The 21661-nt window shown below is 40.8% G+C and overlaps 1 protein-coding gene across 3 annotated transcripts in view; it reads right to left on the minus strand.

Moving 5' to 3' along the window:
* The window catches only part of PNPLA4 (patatin like phospholipase domain containing 4), a 48950-nt gene that overhangs the window by 13035 nt on the left and 14254 nt on the right, over positions 1–21661 (minus strand). For all 3 annotated transcript variants that reach the window (XM_030572353.1, XM_030572345.1, XM_030572336.1), the window contains 3 exons: positions 15712–15806; positions 15402–15537; positions 3121–3186 (listed from right to left, as the gene is read on the minus strand). In XM_030572353.1, coding sequence (XP_030428213.1) covers positions 3121–3186; positions 15402–15537; positions 15712–15725 — 216 coding nt within the window. In that variant the 5' untranslated portion in view covers positions 15726–15806. The remainder of the gene's footprint in view (positions 1–3120; positions 3187–15401; positions 15538–15711; positions 15807–21661) is intronic.

A 21661-nucleotide genomic window follows, 5' to 3' on the forward strand; every position in this document is an offset into this window, starting at 1 on the left:
AAACTTTCAACTTTTTTTTTCTAAGTCTGTTTATATTGCAAAATGCCCCTCCCCAAAACTTCAGCATTTGTGAGACCATACCCATAACTTCTAAAAGGGACTGAATTTCAAATTATTTGTTCCACAGGCTTAAGCACTGCAGTCGCGCAGTCGCTGTTCCAGGTAATTTCCATGCCATTACACAGTATCTTTAGAGCTATGAACACTGATTGAAAATGCAAAAACTTCTGAATTATTATAAGTGGCTCAAAGTGCAAAGATAGGGGAAATTCTGAAATAGTGTGCAATAAAAACGAACCCAGAAACTCAAATTGAGGATGTAAAGCATGAGGGCTGGGCTTAATGGAATCTACATATACCAGTAAATGAAATTCTCTAAATATACTGCATCTGCAGAGCCATCTTTTAAGAGTTACATGCTTTGCTTCATGAGCCACAGAACCATTACCAAGCAGTAAAATTTTTGCACGTCTCATCCACTCTTTAAGCATTCTGGAACAGACAGTGAAAGACCCCCCTACTCTCTAATTGCCTATAAATTCTCCTCCACATCAAATGCAATAATCTTCTGTTGTTCTCCACTTTAGAGGATCAGCAACAAGTTTCAGGAAGAAGACTGAGTACTCCTAAACAAATGAAGTACTATTTTCCCTAAATTGTCCACATATTTAGCTTCTGAATTGAGAGAACAGAGCTACATAAAAGTCTGAATTGACCATGAAGCAATAGCTGTGTACATTTCAGTGACTGGCACTACAGGTACTTGTCATAAACAGATAGCTAAGGGTTAATGTTCTTTTACCTGGAAAGGAGTAACCTGAAACACCTGACCAGAGGACCAATCAGGAAACAAGACTTTTTCAAATCTGGGTGGAGGGAAGTTTGTGTGTGTGTCCTTTGTTCTTGTCTTGTGTCTGTCCCTCTCGGCTATGGGAAGGATTTTTCTGTCTCCTGCTTTCTAATCTTCTGTTTCCAAGTTGTGAGTACAAAGACCATAAAACAATAGGGGTTATTGTTTTTTTTTCTTTTGTATTTACATGTGTGTAGTTGCTGGAGTGTTTGGAATTGTGTTCTTTTGAATAAGGCTGTTTATTCATCTTTCTTTTAAGCAATTGACCTTGTATTTGTCACCTTAATACAGAGAGACCATTTTTATGTATTTTTTCTTTCTTTTTACATAAAGCTTTCTTTTTAAGACCTGTTGGAGTTTTTCTTTAGTGGGAAACTCCAGGGAATTGAGTCTGTAGCTCACCAGGGAATTGGTGGGAGGAAGAAGTCAGGGGGAAATCTGTGTGTGTTAGATTTACTAGCCTGACTTTGCATTCCCTCTGGGTGAAGGAGGGAGGTGGGGGGGGGGGGGAGTTTGGCTCTCTCTCTCGATACCTATTTCCAGGACTGGAAATAGGGAGGGTGGAATCCCTCTGTTTAGATTCACGGAGCTTGCTTCTGTGTATCTCTCCAGGAACCCAGGGAGGGAACACCTGGAAGGAGGAGGGGGAAGGGAAATGGTTTATTCCCCTTTGTTGTGAGACTCAAGGAATTTGGGTCTTGGGGTCCCCAGGGAAGGTTTTTGGGGGGACCAGAGTGCCCCAAAACACTCTAATTTTTTGGGTGGTGGCAGCTTTACCAGGTCCAAGCTGGTAACTAAGCTTGGAGGTTTTCATGCTAATACCCATATTTTGGACGCTAAGGTCCAAATCTGGGAATATGTTATGACAGCACTATATTCCTTTACTGGAATGGAATCTAAGTCCTCTTGGACAATGTTACCTGAGCCACAGCAGGTAAATTCTGAACTGAAATGGCCTATCCTTTCAATTTCTTGCCAAACACCAAAAAAACTAAGGTACATCCACACTGCAAACTTTTTAGTGTAGAAAATAAACAAAGCTAGACACCTAGCAGGGGTACAAATAGCAGTGTAGACGGTAAGGGACTGATTAGGCAAGAAAAGACACACCTGAAGCATGTGCATATGTACCCAGGTATATAACCTACATGGTTCTATAGTTGCCCAAGCAGTGCCTCCCCATCTACATTGCTCTTTTTAGCAATTTGGCAACCTGCTGTCTCCCCACTGCTGGTGCCTTCTTTGGCAGCAGAGAAAGACTCCAGCAGTGGGGAAAGGCTCTGCCAGCTCCCCATTGCTGGAGTCTTTCCCCACTGCCTTCCTCTTCGCAGAGCCTTTCACTGATATATGTAGCTACACACTACAATGTGGACACAGCCTGTTTTTCACTGTGGCATGTAGCTACACATACCCTACATGCTGCCACAACTGATGTGCAGTATAGAGATAGCCTTAGATTTACAAAGAGATTTTGTCCCATTCAAGTAATAGAGTGCTTTTGACATCCAGCGTTTGTACCCTGAATTGTGAAAACAAGATCAACATCCAAATGACTCCATCTGGCAAAGAGTGAGGTTGCTACTGAATTTCTGGAGGACCTTTCATCATGGTCTGTCTCCTCTGACTCAGGTTATTGGCTAGGGTGGTGCTCTTATGTGCCAGATATGATGTCAGTGGAGTTGAATTGTACAAGGCACTACTACATACATCATTCCAACAACTAGGAAATGAACTCAAATTTTCTCTTGGCTGCCAAATACTACATTGCCAAAGATGAATGCATTTCAGTGATGCACAAAATGATTTATTTGAACTTATTCTTGAAAAGATCTGATGGGAGGAAAAACACTAAATGTAACATTAACATTTTGGTACATCTCAGCTGAGTCCAACTATAATTTTTAGAAGGAAAAAATTACCTAGAGATTTTTGTGCTACAAACATTACTGTAATCATTAGCAGCCCATCAGACTAGATAAACAACTGGATATTATATGAACATTTTAAGAATGCTGCTTTCAGGTCACTACCATTTCCAAATGTATAGTGTCTCTGGTGTTTGCTATGTTTGTAAAGAATGGATTGCAATGACTTCCTTTAATAGTCTTTTCATCTACAGTTTTAAATAAATAACGATCAGTGTGTAACAAAACAATGGACCTGTGATTTTCCCTTCCTCCCAGCCCCCAAATTCATCTGAGATTTTGATGTCACAAATGAAGAGTGCTTTTGTAATTAAATACACAAGTCTTCAAACATCACAATATTACCTCTCCTTTATATTCCACTGCTTTAATTCCTGCATACACTGGCACAAAACTGCTGGCTAGGAGGACCTAAAGAGGAGAAAAGATAAAAGAAGGTGTCAGTAAAATGAATGTGAAAATATTAATATTTCCTTTTGCGTGTCATTTAATCTTTACTAGTTAATATAGTAATCATTATTCAATATGTTAGTTCCATCTATAAATAATCATTTAAAAACATATTCATCTCAATATCTGCTACGTATTGCATGTCAAAATGTGATTAAGAATTCAGGACTGTTATTTTAGTTAAGTTACTAATGGCAATCTCAGAGAGTGCACATGGTACAAATCAATTATTCTGTCATTGATTTAATGATGTTTGGTTTAGAAGAATCAGAACTAATTTTAGATTTACTTTATCCTTTCATGTTGCCACAAATTCACAATTTCTTAATACAGATTTAAATCTAAGTATATGTAGATTGTAAACAAACTGCGTTATTCATGGTTATATACTGAAAAGTGAAGCTACAACTGGCGAAAGACAGGCCTTTAGCAGATACTTTGGCACAGTGTTTTTCTTTCTAATATATCTTTTTTGTTCTGAGTGGGACAGGAATTGCACTTTAATAATAGCCTAAAAATTCACGTATGTATACCATCCACCTAAATGAATACTTTTTCTTTTATTTCTGTGTGCTGGGCTATCGCAGAATGACAGCGATAAGTTACTATTTGGACTTACATTAGTTTAGACTTCATAACCAACTGGATTTTGGCTCTCGTAAAAGTGATACACAAAGATTACATTCATATGTACAACTCAATTTAAGAAAGCAGCCAAAAATAATACCTTTGTATTCCACTAAGCAATTCTTTGTAATTATTGATGTTTTACCATTACAACCCTTTTCACTGCTAACAGTGGTTACAATCATCAGGGGCAACTGTTATGGACACACAAGCATATAACTAGTCAAAAATGACAAGAGCAGAGCAGTTCCCACGGCAACAGTTTGTAGTTTTCTAGCTTAGAGCAATACACTGCAATGCAGCACACATCTAGAGAAATGACTCTACACTTTTCAGCATTGGGTACTGTAATAGAGAACATGCATTCACTACAGATTGCTGTTCACCTGTCCTCTCTCCAGAACAAAGGACATAACTATTCTACTCTATTCTACATAGGTTTTTATAGTGCACTCATCACCATAGTATCCGAGTTCTCTCCAGCAGTGCACTAAGCAATGTGACTACACAATTGTCATGTTCCGGTCTCTCATTCGCTCTTCAGGGGTAGAAACAAGTGCAGTGGAGTGTCTTGTTTTGGTAGGGGTTTTTTGGGGTTTTTTTTTTTAAGATACTTGTTGCTATGTGTTTATATTAGAGAATACAAATTAAAGGAAATGTGCCTTGCACTTGCAGCAGAAAGTGGTGAAGTCTGTGATGTTCCTTAGTCTTCATTCCAGTCCTAGAATGCAATTGTCACCCAAGAAAGTTCTACTTCCTGCACAGACGAACTTCACTCTTACTGTCAAGAGTTACATTGTGCCATAGGAATGGAGCTATTGACCACAATCTTTTTTATATCCCAGGCCCAGACCATGGAGTGCTTTGAGGAGAAGGACTGAAACCCTGAACTTGACACAAAATTCTATGAGAATCCAGTGAAGAGAGTGGCTGACACATCTGATATGCTCACTGTAGGCTGAGAAGATGCCCCATACCGTTTTGTACTAGTTGGGGTTTCCTAAGTGCTGAAGGCTTTACACCCAACTATACTGCATTGCTGTAGTCTAGCTGAGAGATAAGGAAGGCATCAATAACTGAGGCCAGCTGTTTCCCACCAGAATAATGGAGACTCCAAGCCAACCAGAAGTGACAGAAAGCATTACTTGTGGCTGCTGCTATGTGAGAGCTCAGAGTCACTGAGGAATCCAAGAGTATTCCTGGACTATAGACTGAATTGACCAACTGTAGATATGAACCTTCAGCCAAAGAAGACTGTAGACTGGCAGCAAACTCATCAAAATATTTTCCTTTGCCCATATGCACCATCTCTTTCATGCTCAGATTCAGTTTCAGACAGCTGAAGTTCTCTGCTTTCTTCTTCAACAAAAATAGTCCACCAATTTTGAATACTGACAGATTTAGCAAGATTTTGAAAACTGGAACTTAAATTCGTACTTCAAGATCTAAACAAGTAGCTGGATTTTTAAGTGCTGAACATCCAGCAGCTCCAGTTGACTCTAACAGATGCTCAGGAAGACAGGGAAAGAAGGAATCCCCCAACACATGCCACTGGTTGGCCCATCCACTCCCTATTGATTTTGAATAATTTTTTTCCAAATATTGCCTAAAATATTGCATCCAATATTTTAAGAGGTTTTGGGGAAGAACCCCTTCCCCAGCTACCCCAAGAATCCTCATTCCTATTTTTTTTCAGATCAGCACACATTCACAATCATGACCAAGTCTACATGATGGCATTTAGGGTACATCTACACTACGGGATTATTCCAATTTTACATAAACCGGTTTTATAAAACAGACTGTATAAAGTCGAGTACACGCGGCCACACTAAGCACATTAATTCGGCGGTGTGCGTCCATGGTCCGAGGCTAGCGTCGATTTCCGGAGCGTTGCACTGTGGGTAGCTATTCCATAGCTATCCCATAGTTCCCGCAGTCTCCCCCGCCCCTTAGAATTCTGGGTTGAGAGCCCAGTGGCTGATGGGGCAAAAATCATTGTCGCGGGTGGTTCTGGGTAAATGTCGTCAGTCATTCCTTCCTCCGGGAAAGCAACGGCAGACAATCATTTCGCGCCCTTTTCCCCTGGATTGCCCTGGAAGACGCCATAGCACGGCAACCATGGAGCCCATTCAGCTTCTTTTTTTTTTTTTTTTTTTTTTTTTACAGTCACCGTGTGTGTACTGGATGCCGCGGACAGAGGCGATACTCCAGCGCTACACAGCAGCATTCATGTGCTTTTGCATGATAGCAGAGATGCTTACCAGTCGTTCTGTACCGTCTGCTGCCAGGGTAATTTGGCAATGAGACGACGGTTATCTGTCCTTCTGTGCTGTCTGCTGCTATCATGGGTGCCCCTGGCTGAGATCGGCCGGGGGCGCAAAAGCAAAACTGGGAATGACTCCCCGAGTCAATCCCTCCTTTATGGTTTCTAAAAATAGAGTCAGTCCTGCCTAGAATATTGGGCAAATGTACTAGAGAAGCAGTGTATCAGAGAGCACAGCTGCTCTGTGTCAGATCCCGCAGAAATGATGAGCTACATGCCATTCACAGGGGGTGCCCCTGCAACAACGCCACCCGTTGCTTCCCTCCTCCCCCAACCTTCCTGGGCTACCATGGCAGTGTCCCCCCCATTTGTGTCATGAAGTAATAAAGAATGCAGGAATAAAAAACACAGAGTTTTTAGTGACATAAAATGAGGGGAAGGCAGCCTCCCGGTGCTATGATAGTCCAGGCAGTACAGAATCTTTTCTTTTCACATGAAAGGGAGGGGGCTGGTTGAAGCTCAGCCCCCAGTTGCTATGATGAAGACGGTTACCAGCTGTTCTGTACCATCTACTGGGAATGACCGGGAGTCATTCCTATTTTCACCCAGGCGCCCCTGGCCAGCCTCACCTGAAGCCAGCCAGGAGCACTCACGGGTTGATAAGAAGGACGGTTACCAGTCCTAATGCACTGTCTGCCACCGGGGAGGGGAGAGGAGTGGATACTGCTCTTCACTGCTGCAGCATCGCGTCTACCAGCAGCATTCAGTAGACATAGGGTGACACTGAAAAAAGTCAAGAAATGATTTATTTCCCTTTTCTTTCATGTGGGGGGGGGGGAGAGAGTAAATTGACGAGCTATTCCCTGAACCACACCGGACAATGTGTTTGAACCTACAGGCATTGGGAGCTCAGCCAAGAATGCAAGTACTTTTCGGAGACTGCTGGGGACTGTGGGATAGCTGGAGTCCTCAGTACCACCTCCCTACCTCCATGAGCGTCCGTTTGAGTCTCTGGCTTCCCGTTAGGCTTGTCACGCAGCACTGTGTAGCCTGGAGATTTTCTTTTCAAACGCTTTGGCATTTCGTCTTCTGTAACAGAGCTTTGATAGAACAGATTTGTCTCCCCATACAGCGATCAGATTCAGTATCTCCCGTACGGTCCATGCTGGAGCTCTTTTTGGATTTGGGACTGCACTGCCACCCATGCTGATCAGAGCTCCACGCTGGGCAAACAGGAAAAGAAAGTCAAAATTTCACGGGGCTTTTCCTGTTTACCTGGCCACTGCATCCGAGCTGAGATTGCTGTCCAGAGTGGTCACAGTGGTGCACTGTGGGATACCACCTGGAGGCCAATACCGTCGATTTGCAGCCACACTAACCCTAATCCGATATGGTAATACCGATTTTAGCGCTACTCCTCTCGTCGGGGACGAGTACAGAAACCGATTTAAAGAGCCCTTTATATCGATATAAAGGGCCTCGTAGTGTGGACGAGTACAGTGTTAAATCGGTTTAACGCTGCTAAAATCGGTTTAAACGCGTAGTGTAGACCAAGCCTTAGAAAAAAATGTTGGAAAGCACCAGAGATGTGGTCTCTCTGAGCTCGACATACACATGCACATTTTTTTTGGCGGTATATAGGTCTGTTTGAACACAAGAATTTCCTTTAGATATGTCCTTCCCTTCCTCTTATTCTGCCCTGTTACCATGAGATGATACAATGCTACTCTGACACCAACACCCATGAAGGCAGTGACCAAACATAGTGAACTCCCTTTACTATCCTGATCTACCTTCAACACTGGTAACCATATGCTCTCTTTTTTTTAAGTGGGTTCCAGTGAATAAGAGAAAATCGTGAAACAAATATTTAAGAAGAAAGTAAAGGGATATACATACGTTTAAGGAATTCTTTTTAGCAAAATTTACAGAAACACAGGGCCAAATTCAATAGCAAAAGCCTATGTGAACACAGAGTTAAAGTTGCTTGGTGGCATGTTATCCCCTAGCATAATGCCGAGTTGAGCAAAACGCAGATTTCTGAAAACCAGGAAATGCAGTGAAAGTTTCCCAGGCAAACTTAACTCTGCCCTCTTTCAGCAGTGTCCTAATATACCCCATTAACACACAAAACTTTACTCTGCCAACTCCACAAGAGTTCTTCACCTCCTTTGAAGCCCTTCACTCATCCACATGATTCCATCTATCACTATTAAAGGACAAAAAGGAAAAATAAAAGGTTGCCCACACCACTTTCCCTCCATCCTCTTTGAGCATATTACCTCAATATGCACATAACACATCCTCATACTATTGGCACTATTATATATAGGCGGTTCCAGATTCTGGGGTACCCTCGCATACTTAGCCAACACCCTAGAAGGAATCCACATGTCTACAATTTACAATGCCTTTTACAATTCTTTTATACGTACTCACAAGATCCAACTTGTGAGTACGTATAAAAATTACATTTTCACTATTACAATCCTCTCATATTCCTTTCATTGCTGACAATATCTTTTGTAATAAAAGCCTCATGCCCTGCTAGTGACATAATCTACCTAATTCTGTATGGAAATGAGATTTACTGCACCTTGAAAGTATACATGCACCTCTTCTCTTTTCTCAGACACAAGAGGGTGCAAAACATAGACCTTCTCATATCACAAACACAACTCTGTCACATCCCTCAAAGTAATCCACAGATCTCGCAAACACATCTCACTACTGCCTCTAGAGTTCAGTACAGCTATGTTGGACAGACTACACACTTCACCCAGAGTGCATGCAGATAATAAATGCTTAGACTGCTCTTCTATCCCAGCTCACCACTGACAATATCCTTTGTAGTAAGACCCTTGTCCTACTAATTATATAACATAGGCAATTCTACACTGAAATGATGCATACTGGATCCTGAAGGTACACATGCAGATCTTTCCTTTGCTCACATCAGAGGGTGCATGCGTAGATTTCATATCAAAATCACAGATGACTCAAAGTAATCCACACATTCTCATGTCCCAGAAACACACCTTGACCAAGCAGGCACAACTACTGTCTCTACCATTTAGTGCAGGTAAAACTAACACATTTATTGCACCTGAAGTATATGCAAATATTTCCCCTTGGCTACTGACAGCTCCAGGGGACCAAAAGGAAGATGGTGTAGATAACTTTTTGTGCATGTGCTTTAATAATGCTAGAAAAAATCAGGTAGGTGAAAGTAAATGGGTTGAAGAAGGAGTGACAAATGTAGCTTTCACCTTCTGCGATGCTAGCAAAGCAAAAGTATGTGTATTAGTTTTTGCTACTGAATTTCCTAGTTTTCTGAACAGGAAAAGATATGTTGTTGGTAGTAGCTAGCAGCCATTTAGGCAACTGTAAATATCACGCCCCACAATTTGCATACTGAGCTAGTCAGTCCCCCCTATCCTTCCCCAGCCCCCAACCCAACCCTACTTCAACTCCCTCCCCCTAATCTCGCCCCTGATCTATTCACATTTCCTCTTCCAAACAAGCCTCCTTCCCATTATATCCAGGCCACCCACTGCAAGCTGGGTACACATCTCCCTTAAGTCTTTACTCCCTAGTATACATTCACTACTGTTCCCATCACCACACCTCCAATAACCTGACTTAAATATCGAGCTGTGGACTTTTATCCCTACCCCACTATCATCCAAATTCAACACCCTTGTACGTGTGCCCAGGAGCGTACTGAAATTGAGCTAGCCTGCTCAGCTTGGGGCCTGGGTAACAATATGTGTTGACCTGTGATCCACCCTCTATTTGTATACTTTGTGGTCTGAATGTACCAATTGTGAGGTGACCAGTTTACACAGTCCTCCACCATCATTCCCAAAATTCACTGTCCGTATATCTTCTGACCCTTCAGCCTCCTCACTTCCTTCCCTTCCCAGTGTTTCCTCTACAGACTGGACACTACCAGTTGTTTATATATCCTTTTTCGGTGTTCAACCCTTCTTTTTCCACAAGGACTGCTCAACTTCCAGCTCAGCCTTGCCCCACCAGTTGAAAATGTGTAGTGCCCTAGAATGCTGACAGTCAACATCTGTTGTGAGTATATCCAGGAGAACAACTTTCACATGAGCTCTTGGAATATACATTTTTATAAGAAAATCTCACAAGCTGGTGGAGCAGGGCATCCATCTGACTGCAGTGCAGTGCAGTGAATGGATCAAGCATCTGAAGATCCTGTACTGCAAGGCCAAGAACTCAAAGAGCAGGTCTGGTGACAAGCCCAAAAGATCTCCCTGCTATGAATAGTTTGATAGGATGCTTACCACACCCCCCAGGTCAAAGCCCTCCATCTCACACAACATATTCCTGCCTCCAGAGGGTCTCATTGTGAAGCTGGAGGACAGAGAGGTGGGTGCAGTGGCAGCTGGGACCACAGGGTACTCTCAGTTCCAAGAGCATGCTGTGAAGTTTCAAGCACTGACTCAGCCTACCCACCAGGATGGGTTAAGGAAACGTTTTGGGCCAATTTTATGAGGACCTACTGTATTTAGGGATGAACCCAAGGACCAGCCTGGAGAGTAAGCAGAGCAGGCCCAGGGAACCAATACGCAGCACAGTAAGAGTCAACCCTGTTTTTTTTATTATTATTGCCACATGGTTAAATCTTTGGTTTGTTAGGGTAGGATTTCCAGGTTAGGACCAGTAACATTATTGCTATGGAGGAGAATGTTACATTCCATGTTGTTTATACCCTAGGTTGAGGGCGTTACGTAAGAGATTTGCATAGCACCAACTCCCACCCATCTGCTATTGGCTTTCAAAAAGGGATGACAAGAGGAGAATTTTTTTTTTTTTTTCAAACTTGGCTTTCAATTAAAGCTTCCAAAACCTTAAAGACTAACAGGCATGAGTGCTGAATATTTTTGCAATTACACTTTTTGTTGTATTGGCAATGCCAATGCTACAGATGTATGCTTTGGGTAGCAAATTATTGTCCCATATAGCAATAACAATATCTACTTTAAGTACTTTTTCATCCTGTTTTCTCCTTGGAAGGCCATGATTCTTCATGCAGCAGGCATTCTTTTGCCATGCCTCACCCTGGATTTTCTATTTCCAGGCTGGGGAGGGGGAGTTGATATGAATCTACTCTGCCACCAGTAACAGTCTGCATTCTAATCCAAAAGTTTGTTAATTGTGGTCCTTGTTTTTGTTCCACTCCTGGAAGGTGATGTATGAAAATTAGGGCTGTCAAATGATTAAAAAAGTTAATCGCAATTAATCACTGTGATTAAAAAAATTAATTCAAATTAATCACGCTGTTAAACAATAATAGAATACCATTTATTTAAATATTTTGGATGTTTTCTACTTTTCAAATATACTGATTTCAATTACAACACAGAATACAAAGTGTACGCTGCTCACTTTACATTTATTTTTTATTACAAATATTTGTACTGTAAAAAACAATAGAAATAGTATCTTTCAATTCACCTATGTCTTTATCATAAAAGTTGAACTTACAAATGTAGAATTATGTACAAAAAATAACTGCATTCAGAAATAAAACAATGTAAAACTTTAGAACCTACAAGTTCACTCAGACCTACTTCAGCCAATAGCTCAGACAAAAAGTTTGATTACAATTCGCAGGAGATAATGCTGCCTGCTTCTTGTTTACAATGTCACCTGAAAGCGAGAACAGGCATTCTCATGGCACTGTTGTAGCCAGCACTGCAAGATATTTACGTGCCAGATATGCTAAACAGTCATATGTCCCTTCATGTTTTAACCACCGTTCCAGAAGACATGCGTCCACGCTGGTAACGTGTTCTGCTCGATAACGATCCAAAGCAGTGCGGACCAACGCATGTTCATTTTCATTATCTGAGTCAGATGCCACCAGCAGAAGGCTGATTTTCTTTTTTGGTGGTTCGGGTACTGTAGTTTCCGCATCTGAGTGATGCTCTTTTAAGACTTCTAAAAGCATGCTCCATACCTCGTCCCTCCCAGATTTTGGTCGACACCTCAGATTATTAAAACTTGGGTCGAGTGCTGTAGATATTCTTAGAAATCTCACATTGGTACCTTTCTTTCCGTTTTGTCAAATTTGCTGTGAAAGTGTTCTTAAAACAAACGTGCTGGGTCATCATCCGAGACAGCTATGACATGAAATATAGGGCAGAATGCGGGTAAAACAGAGCAGTGGACATACAATTTTCCCCCAAGGAGTTCAGTCACAAATTTAATTAATGCATTATTTTTTTAACGAGCATCATCAGTATGGACACATGTCCTCTGGAATGGTGGCTGAAGCATGAAAGGGCATATGAATATTTAGCATATCTGGCATGTAAATACCTTGCAATGTCGGCTACAAAAGTACCATGCGAATGCCTGTTCTCACTTTCAGGTGGCATTGTAAACAAAAAGAAGGCAGCAGTATCTCCCATAAATGTAAACAAACTCCTTTGTCTTAGAGATTAGCCTGAACAAGAAGTAGGACTGTGTGGACTTGTAGGCTCTAAAGTTATACACTGTTTTGGTTTTGAGTGCAGTTATGTAACAAAATCTCTAGATTTGTAAGTTACACTTTCTTGATAAAGAGACTGCACTACAGTACTTGTATGAGGCGAACTGAAAAATACTATTTCTTTTGTTTATCATTTTTGCAGTGCAAATATTTGTAATAAAAATAATATGAAGTGAGCACTGTACACTTTGCATCGTGTTGTAATATATACTTGAAAATGCAGAAAAACATCAAAAAATATTTAATAAATTTCAACTGGTATTCTATTGGTTAACAGTGAAATTAATCACAATTACTTTTTTTATCGGAATTAATTTTTTTGAGTCAATGGCATGAGTTAACTGCAATTAATTGACAGCCCTAATGGAAATGTTTTATGGAGCAGGAATTCAATACAGTGTTTTAGATTTCTGGGTAGAGTGAATTTCTAAGACCCGCCTGGTAGCTTACTAAACCACTACACTCACTGATGGGTTGTTAAGTCTCTGTGATGGGGCTGTACCCCACACAGGCCCTGAAGGGGTTACTGTCGGCCCGAGGCTAACTAACATATCTGGCAGTAACTTCTGAGAGAGACAGCCTGGCTTAACTGATGATGAAACCCAGCACGGGAGGGGCTGGGTGGTGATTATAAAGCCAGGAAATTTGTACCAGAAGAGGGCTACAGGAAGAGAGTCTGCAATCACTCTCCAGGGGATAGAAGAGTGCAGGGAAGCACTAAGGAGTCTGAGGGAGTAGACTTTGGTTGTGAACTGGAGCCTAGAGAAGAGGGAGGGCTCCTCCACCAGCCATTGAGGAAGTTGGGGTGAAAGCCCTTGAGGTAAGGGGCATAAAGAACAGAGAGTCCAGAAACAGATAGCAACTGGTTGCAAAGTCACTGGACTACAGTTAGGTTGGATTCTGTTAACCGAGACAGGGTAGAGTAAAGCTTGACCTAACTGGAAGGCCAAATTGTGGGAACAGAGACCACTACACTGACAGAGCGACTGCCAGGAAGGGGTACCATATGGGGAAAGAGCTGCTGTACCATGCCTGGCCAAAAGAAAGCACTCGAGCAGCAAGTGAACCCCTTCACAATCACCAGGTCCTTTGCGTACACTGATGGGACCCTGCCACTTGCCAGGAAAATTACTTTTTTCCCCTATTCTCGTATTTCTGAAATATTAGAGAGCTTCCCTTCCATTGGCAGGCACTTCCTCACCTGATGGGCCAAGCCTCTTACCTATACTCTGAGTATCACAATTAGCTAGTAGCGGGATCAGGAGGAGGAAGAGGACCAAGGAGGAGCAAACAGAACCTCCACCCATACAAAATTATCGGCTCTAAATTAGCTGTTACTACTCAAGAAAGATCTTGTCGGTCACTGTGAATAGTTCTCTGAAAACACCCGCTCAATATGCAGCACTAGTCAAAAAACCTAAACTTGCTAGGAACCATGAGAAAGTGATAAATAATAAAACAGAAATATCATAATGCTACTATAGAAATTCATGGTATGTCCACACCTAAATAATGAGTGCACTTATGGTTGTCCCATCTCCAAAAAGATATATTAAAATTTGAAAAACTACAGAGAAGGGCAACAGAAATCATTAGGGATATGGAGCAGCTCCATACAAGTAGAGATTAAAAAGACTGTTACTGTTCATTTTAGAAAAAAGAAGATTAAGGAGTGATATATTTGATGCGTATAAAATCATGAATGGTATGAAGACAGTGAACAGGAAACTATTATTTATGCCTTTACAAAACACATAAACTAGGGGTCACCTGATGAAACTAAGAGGCATCAGGTTTAAAACAAACTTGTTCCCATAATGCACAGTCAACCTGTGTAAGTCATTGCCATGGGTTGTTGTGAAGGCCAAAACTATAATTGGGTTCAAAAAAGAATTAGGTAAATTCATGGAGGATATGTTCCTCAATGGCTATTAGCCAATATGTGCAGGGATGCAACCCCATGTTCTGGGTGTCCCTAAACCTCTGACTGCCAGAAGATAGCACTGGATGACAGGAGATGGATCACTTGATAAATTGCTCTGTTCTGTTCATTCCCTCTGAAGCATCTGGCACTGGCCACTGACAGAGACTTGATACTGTGTTAGATGGACCATTAGTCTGACCCAATACGGCCATTCTTATGTACTAGAGTTGAGTAAATGGCAGGAATGTAAATCTTGTAGGTATTTTTCTGTATCATTGCATGCATTCCATAAATAATGTACATTTTCTTAAATACTGTTTTCAGTTTGGGTCTCACAAAGATTAAGTGGGTGCTGTGCACAACTTTGGGTAAAACTCAGACAGACCGACCATTTGATCTGCATCACATCAAGAGTCTGAGCTCCTGCTCTGTACAAAAACATAGTACCTGGAAACTTTTTGAAAAATGGCTAGTTTTTTTCAGGGTTTGTATCTCTGGAACTTCTAGCCCAAATTTGGGTAACTAGCCTTATCCTGCACCATCATGAGGCACACCACATTTGAACAGAATCTGATTAAGCATGTTGATTTTAGAAGACTTCAAAACATTGACCTTTAAACAGAAGTTGTGACACAACCTTAACTATAGTGGTGCTGCTGTGCCACTACATTTTTGCTTGCCTTGGTTACGTGCACCGTCCCACTGAAATCAGTGAGATTACTCAAATGAGTAAAAGGAACAGGATTTAATCCAATTAATTAAAAAAAAAAGATGTTACAGATTTTGGAAGACAGGTATGCATTTTCATTTACAGAAGTGATATGCAACTTTGTTACCTTAATGAGGTCCTCCCTGGAGGCAAAATTTGAAACCAAATAATTTTTTCCATTTTTAGTGTTGGTGATTGATACATAGAGACGATTATCTGCTATCTCATGAGCATTAGAAGGAAGAAAAGACTCTATACCTGCCCTATAATAAAGAAAACGATTACCATTATTCACTATTAATTATTGAACAGCTTATAAATATTTCAGAAACAGAAGAAAGCTGAGCTTTCCATAGTACAAATAGCCTTCTATACTTTCTCACTATTTTCGAGCTTTATATAGAACTGAACTTAGAAAAGTACATTAAGATACGTACCTAAGTCTTGTCATGAAATCGTAACCTGGTGTCACTGCACCAAAGTACAGTTTTCTAATTTCCTCTGCGAACTTATAGGTAAACACCTCACATTCCTGAAAATTAAAATGCTTCGTATGAAAGGTTCTGTAGTTATTAAAACCATGTCCACCTGAATTACACAAAATGTTAATTATAAATAATTGTAGTGTAATGCTTTACCCATAGCATATTAATTGATGAGAGCTTACTTTACCAAAAAGGAGTTACAAGATAACTGATGAAGTCTATGTTTGCTCATGTCCCATTACAGACAAAGCATATGTGGGTAAGATAAATGAATTACTTCTCCACACCACACCATCTCACTTGTGTACATCACATGGGAAATATTGTAAGAGAAAGTTTTATATATTTATATATTCATAGAAAATAAACAACATACCTTTTGGATGGAGATATATATATAAAATGGGTGATATATATCAGGTGAAAGAAAAAATCCCAAAGGTCTGCTGTTTATTTTCTATGAATATCACCCATTAGACGAGGAATCCACTGACATGTATCATTGCGGAAGTTAGTTTTTATATCAGGGCATTTCAATGGAAAGTGACGTCTTAAAATTCACTTAAACAATAAAAATATAGATGAGATATTTCAAGACAGCTGTATAAAAACAAAGACTGAAAAGATATTTAAAGGCTCCTTTCTCACTGATGCAAAAGCAAAATTTCTGCAGTTACTGGGAAAAATTAACAAGTACTGATGACAGCTGAAGTGGGTAGGCAAAACGGACACATAAAAGACATTCTGAGAACCAATCTGCAGTAAATGCAAGCAATTTAAAATGGAATAAAGGTAATATTGCATCTGACCCACAAGAGATTTGACAGAGCCTAGCCTACCTACCCCTCAGGACTTGCATAATTCTGATCCTGTAAAAATACCCCAATAATGTCTATCTTACATGTAACTAAGGGCAGGCCCACCGACAGCAATTCCAGGCCCCAGGGCAGAACAGTCAATGGGTGTTCTTCCAGTATGGCAAGAGCTTCCACATGCTCGCTTGGCAGCCTTCACTGCCATCGGTACCACATCATGTGTGTTTAAGAGCCCTGCAGCCCGCCTGGGCGATTTAAAAGGCCATCAGGGGCCCCTGGGCCTTTTTAAATCGCCTGGACCCCTGGGCAATTGCCCCCTCCTAACCCCCACCCCATCAGTGGGCTGACTAACGGCCAGTTCTCCAAAGCTGCTGAACACAATTACTTTATGTACAGTAAATATGTTTTTGTGACAACATATTAAATTCATATTTACTTGCAAGTATTGAATATACTGCTATCTCTCACCACTTTATTGACAAGTCTTGCAACATCTAGTGTTTTTCTTAAAGTTCCAGGTCCTAATGTCATGTTATAAAGGGAATATATATATTTTTTAAAAAAGGAAGTTTCCAAACCTCATAATTGCAGATCAAAGCTCAGAAATGTGAACCCTAAAATGCTAGAAGCTCAACTGTCAGAAAGCAAATAAAAAGAACCCAATATTTATTTGCTTTTGAAATGATTTTCAGACGGTCTAACTTTAGACTTTGAATGCCTGAGATTAGCAAAACTGTATTTGTATGAATTCCTATACCATTTTGTGAAAAGAGCTGTTCTGATTCTAGTGTCTTGAAGAACCTGCAATCCAGTTTTCAAAACTGGTTTTCAAGAAATATGTTGTACCGAAATGCATTTCAAGTGTTCAGTTGTACATTAGAGTGGGTCTAGAAAATAGTTTAGAGTTCTTTGGTTAATAGCTTCCTGCATGATGCAATACTGAATTTGTTGCAATAAATAAATGAACTAAAAATAAAGACTTGGATCAACCATTTGGAGACATCCGGTCACAGGGATGTTTGTTTGTTTGTTTGTTTTGGTTACATGTTATAAAATCAGTGCTGAGAAAAGGTAAAGACTGACAGCCCTGAAAACAGAAGGCATCCTTCCTATCCACAAAAGAGAGATATACCATTGGCAGCAGTAAAACTTCCCCATACCCCTTGCATGTGTCATAAATCTGGCCCACCTAAGCATTCACCTAAGTGACAGAGGAAAATTTAGTCTCCCTACAGGTTCTCTGTATAAATTGGCAACATATGTGTGAATTAATGCTAACTGTGCTAGATTTGTACTAGAAACAAATCTTCAATTTAAGATGTCTGAGACCAACTTATTTCTCATAGGTCAAATACATATCAGATAGGAATTACGAACATAAACTGGTCTCTATAGAGCATTCCCAATTCCAAATCACCTGTACATTTCACTATGGACACACTATGTGAATTCAGTATTATAGGCTATTGTTTTGTATGACAGGATCTATTCATAATAAGAATTATTCACTTTTGCCATCAAAAAGAATATCTCCCTTTCACAACCACTCAAAGTTATGATAATGAGATATTAGTTAAAATATTTAAAAGCATCAGTGTGACTTAGGAGCCTAAGTTCCATTTTCAAAAGTGACTTAGTATTGATATGCCTAAAGATGCAGAAACTAGTGGAAGTTAAGTGCCTAACCTGCTTGGGCACTTTTGAAAATCACATTCGGCACCTCACACATCCCAAGTGAGTGCCCTAACCACTGGGCTAAAGCTTACAAGGGAGCTGAGCCACCACTTCTTCACTAATCCATGTTGTGAATCTAGTCCTCCTTTCCTTTGTTTTAATCAAAAAGCCTGAAAGTCAAAATGAAAAGTTTTGGCGTCAAAATGTTTTGTTTTAACATTCCTGAAATGTTTTGATTTGTAGGAAGTTTTCAAAAAATATTTTCAGTTCAACACAAAATGAAACTTTTTTTATTCTATTTTTTTAAATTTTACAGCAAACTGAAAAAATCCATTATTCACCAAGAACTAATTACAGCCCACCTCACTTTTGGACTCTCTCCTCAGATTCAGAAACCCACATGAGAGCTCTGAAATCAGGGGTGGGAGAGAGTCCTAACTACGATCTGTCTAACTTAGCCATATTTGAAAAAACACCTAACTTTTCTAACAAAGTTGCTTTTATGGATATCAAATATGTCTATGTTGGAATTTTCTTTGTAACATTCTTTGTTCATGTTTTGGCTCAGATGGAATTTTTTTGCTAATGGTAAGAATATAGAATTACAGCGACAGAAAAGTTGAATGGAAATTTCAGTAGAAGTACATTTGAATTAAACACATTCTATCCACAAGACTGAAATGTCTTTGGGTAACATCCACAGGAATTAAGGGTACATGGGAGGTTAGCGATAGATCGGGGATTGATTTATTGCGTGTAGTGTACACACGATAAATTGATCCCTGATTGCTCTTCCGTCAACTGCTGAACTCCAGCAGTGCGAAAGGTGGAAGCAAAGTCAACGGGGGAGCCACAGCTATCGATTCAGCACCGCGAGGACACAAAGTAAGTAATTTAAATTCAATCGAAGATGTCGACTTCAGCTACGCTATTCTCGTAGCTGAAGTTGCATATCTTAGATCGATCCTCCTCCCCCACCCCAATGTAGACCAGGCCTAAGAGATACAGTAGAACCTCAGAGTTATGAACATCTCAGGAATGGAGGTTGCTTGTAATTCTGAAATGTTTGTAATTCTGAACAAAATGTTATTGTTGTTCTTTCAAAAGTTTACAACTTAATATAGCTTTAAAACTTTACTATGAAAAAGAAAAATGCTCCTTTCCCTTTATTTTTTAGTAGTTTATGCTTAACACAGTACTGTACTGTATTTGCCTTATTTTTTGTCTCTGTTGCTGCCTGACTGCGTACTTCTGGTTACAAATGAGGTGTGTGCTTGACCGGTCAGTTCGTAACTCTGGTGTTCATAACTCTGAGGTTCTATTGTATTATTTTGCCCATTGGAGAGCTCACATAATTTTTCATTACTGCAACAGAAACAGAATGATGAAAAAGTTAATTTAAAAAATGTAAAGAAAGGCTAGAGAGCTCAAATAGTGTTCTCTAGTTCATACGATTTCATACATGCAAAATTTCATTAAAATCAGACAATGTAATATGTGCTTTACTCTAATAAAAGAGCACTTTTCCTACATCTTAACCTATAAAAAAGGGCTAGGCTGGAGAAAAGCCCTATTGCCCAGAAGCCCAGTATAAACAGAAATGCTATCTGGGCAAGTAAGTGTATCCACTATTCTGCCCACTGGATAAAGAGAACAGAGGCTGAACGCAGGGTGTGTGAGATAATTGAAATTGATACCAGTCAAAGGAAAGAGGCCAGAAGGAAGAAGTTCCAGTCAACAGAAGAGAGAAATGGACCTAGCTAATCTCAGCTAATTTATGCATCCTAGTTTTCCACTCACCCTTGGTGAGCAACTTTTTCAGTCTCAGTTCAACAGGACCCCTAGCCTGTGCATCTTATTAATAAAAGGCAGGAAACCCTCTTTAAGAAGGAGGAAGATATCAATTTTACTATTTCATCTATCTGATTTCTGTAGTCTGCCAATGCCATACCCCTCTTTGCTGACTAGAGCGTCAGACAAATAGCCCTTGTTCAGGCCACAAACGTGGTGACAAAATGGGAAAACCAAGAGATTGTGACACAGAGTTTATTTTCCATCTGATCCCTCAAATAATATTTTCCTGATAATATCAAAATTGATGTTTTATCATTGCCTAACACATTGATATTAAATGCCAAATATTTCAATGTTTAGCAAGGTCTGGTATTCTTTAATGCTGTTTTCACTCATTTCATAAAGAAATAAGAGAGGCAAAATACTTTGTTGGAAGTTATGTGTATTGAAAACTAAACCCTTTTAGGTATGTCTACACAGTAGTTAAACACCTACGGCTGGCCTGGTTTAACTGACATTGGCTCCATAAGAAGTGCAAAGTGGCCTTCAACCAGCCGAGGTAGCAGTGGAGAACTGCTGTTGCAGAGAACTCTCCACCAGACAGCTCTGCTGCTTCACTACCTGTCTCCCGCCTCACTTCCAACATAAAGAGGACGGGATTTTTTTTTTCGAGGGTGGGGGGGGGAGCCTGGGTGGGACAGGTAAGGGGAATGGCAGAGCAGAGCTCTGCTATGCATCATCCTCCATTGGCATAAGTTCACAGGGACAGCCCCAAACTGTGCAGGGCCACGTGGCACTGAATTGGAAAGCAACAACCGGCTTCCTGCAAACATACCCCCACTTATCCACCCTTTGCTCCACCCAATCAGATCTTGGACAAAATAGAGAATCAAAGCCTATAATTATGTGTGTTAATATCAGTCAGGTAAGAAAGCACCTGTCTGTTCCTTATATCTCCTTCCTTAAAAGGACAGTAGTGCACGTTTACTGAACAGTGTCAGCAGTTGGCTGTAACTACCAGCCTAGGACAGAAACTGATTACTTCTCTATAGCAAACTTTAATAAATTAATCATATCACCAGCACAAATCTCACTCACCACTTCCCTCATACTTTCTCTCTCACTCATCACTTCCCTCATACTGTCTCCTAAACCCAGGGTTCTCAACCTTTTACTTTCTGAGCCTTCTCCTCCCACCCCAACATGTTATAAAAACTCCAGAGCCCAGGTGGTGGTGGTGAGGATTGGAGGCGCTGGGGGGCCCCCCTCTGGGCTTCTGCCCTAAAGGGTGTTGGGGCTCCGGCCCCTGTGCAGGGACTGCGGGCATAGGTGTAGTTTGACTTCTATTTGGGGTGGCGGTGGGGCAGGGCCGGCAGGGCTCGGGACAGCTCCGCACAGCAGGGCTCGGAAAGGGAGCGCCACCTCTACTCCTCGACTAACCTCAGCAGACCACCCAGCTTGTCTGGGTTGGGGGAGGCGCAACCAAAAATTATAACTCAAAGGGTGAGGGGTTCAGCTCAAAAACTTTGAAAACCACTCAGGGTGCAGGAAGAGGGATCCTAGGGGCTGTAAACAAGTGGAGGGCAGAGCTCAGGGAGAGGGGTAGCTAGAGGCTGTGC

This window comes from Gopherus evgoodei, chromosome 1 (genome assembly GCF_007399415.2).
Source record: "Gopherus evgoodei ecotype Sinaloan lineage chromosome 1, rGopEvg1_v1.p, whole genome shotgun sequence".
NCBI lineage: Eukaryota > Metazoa > Chordata > Testudines > Testudinidae > Gopherus > Gopherus evgoodei.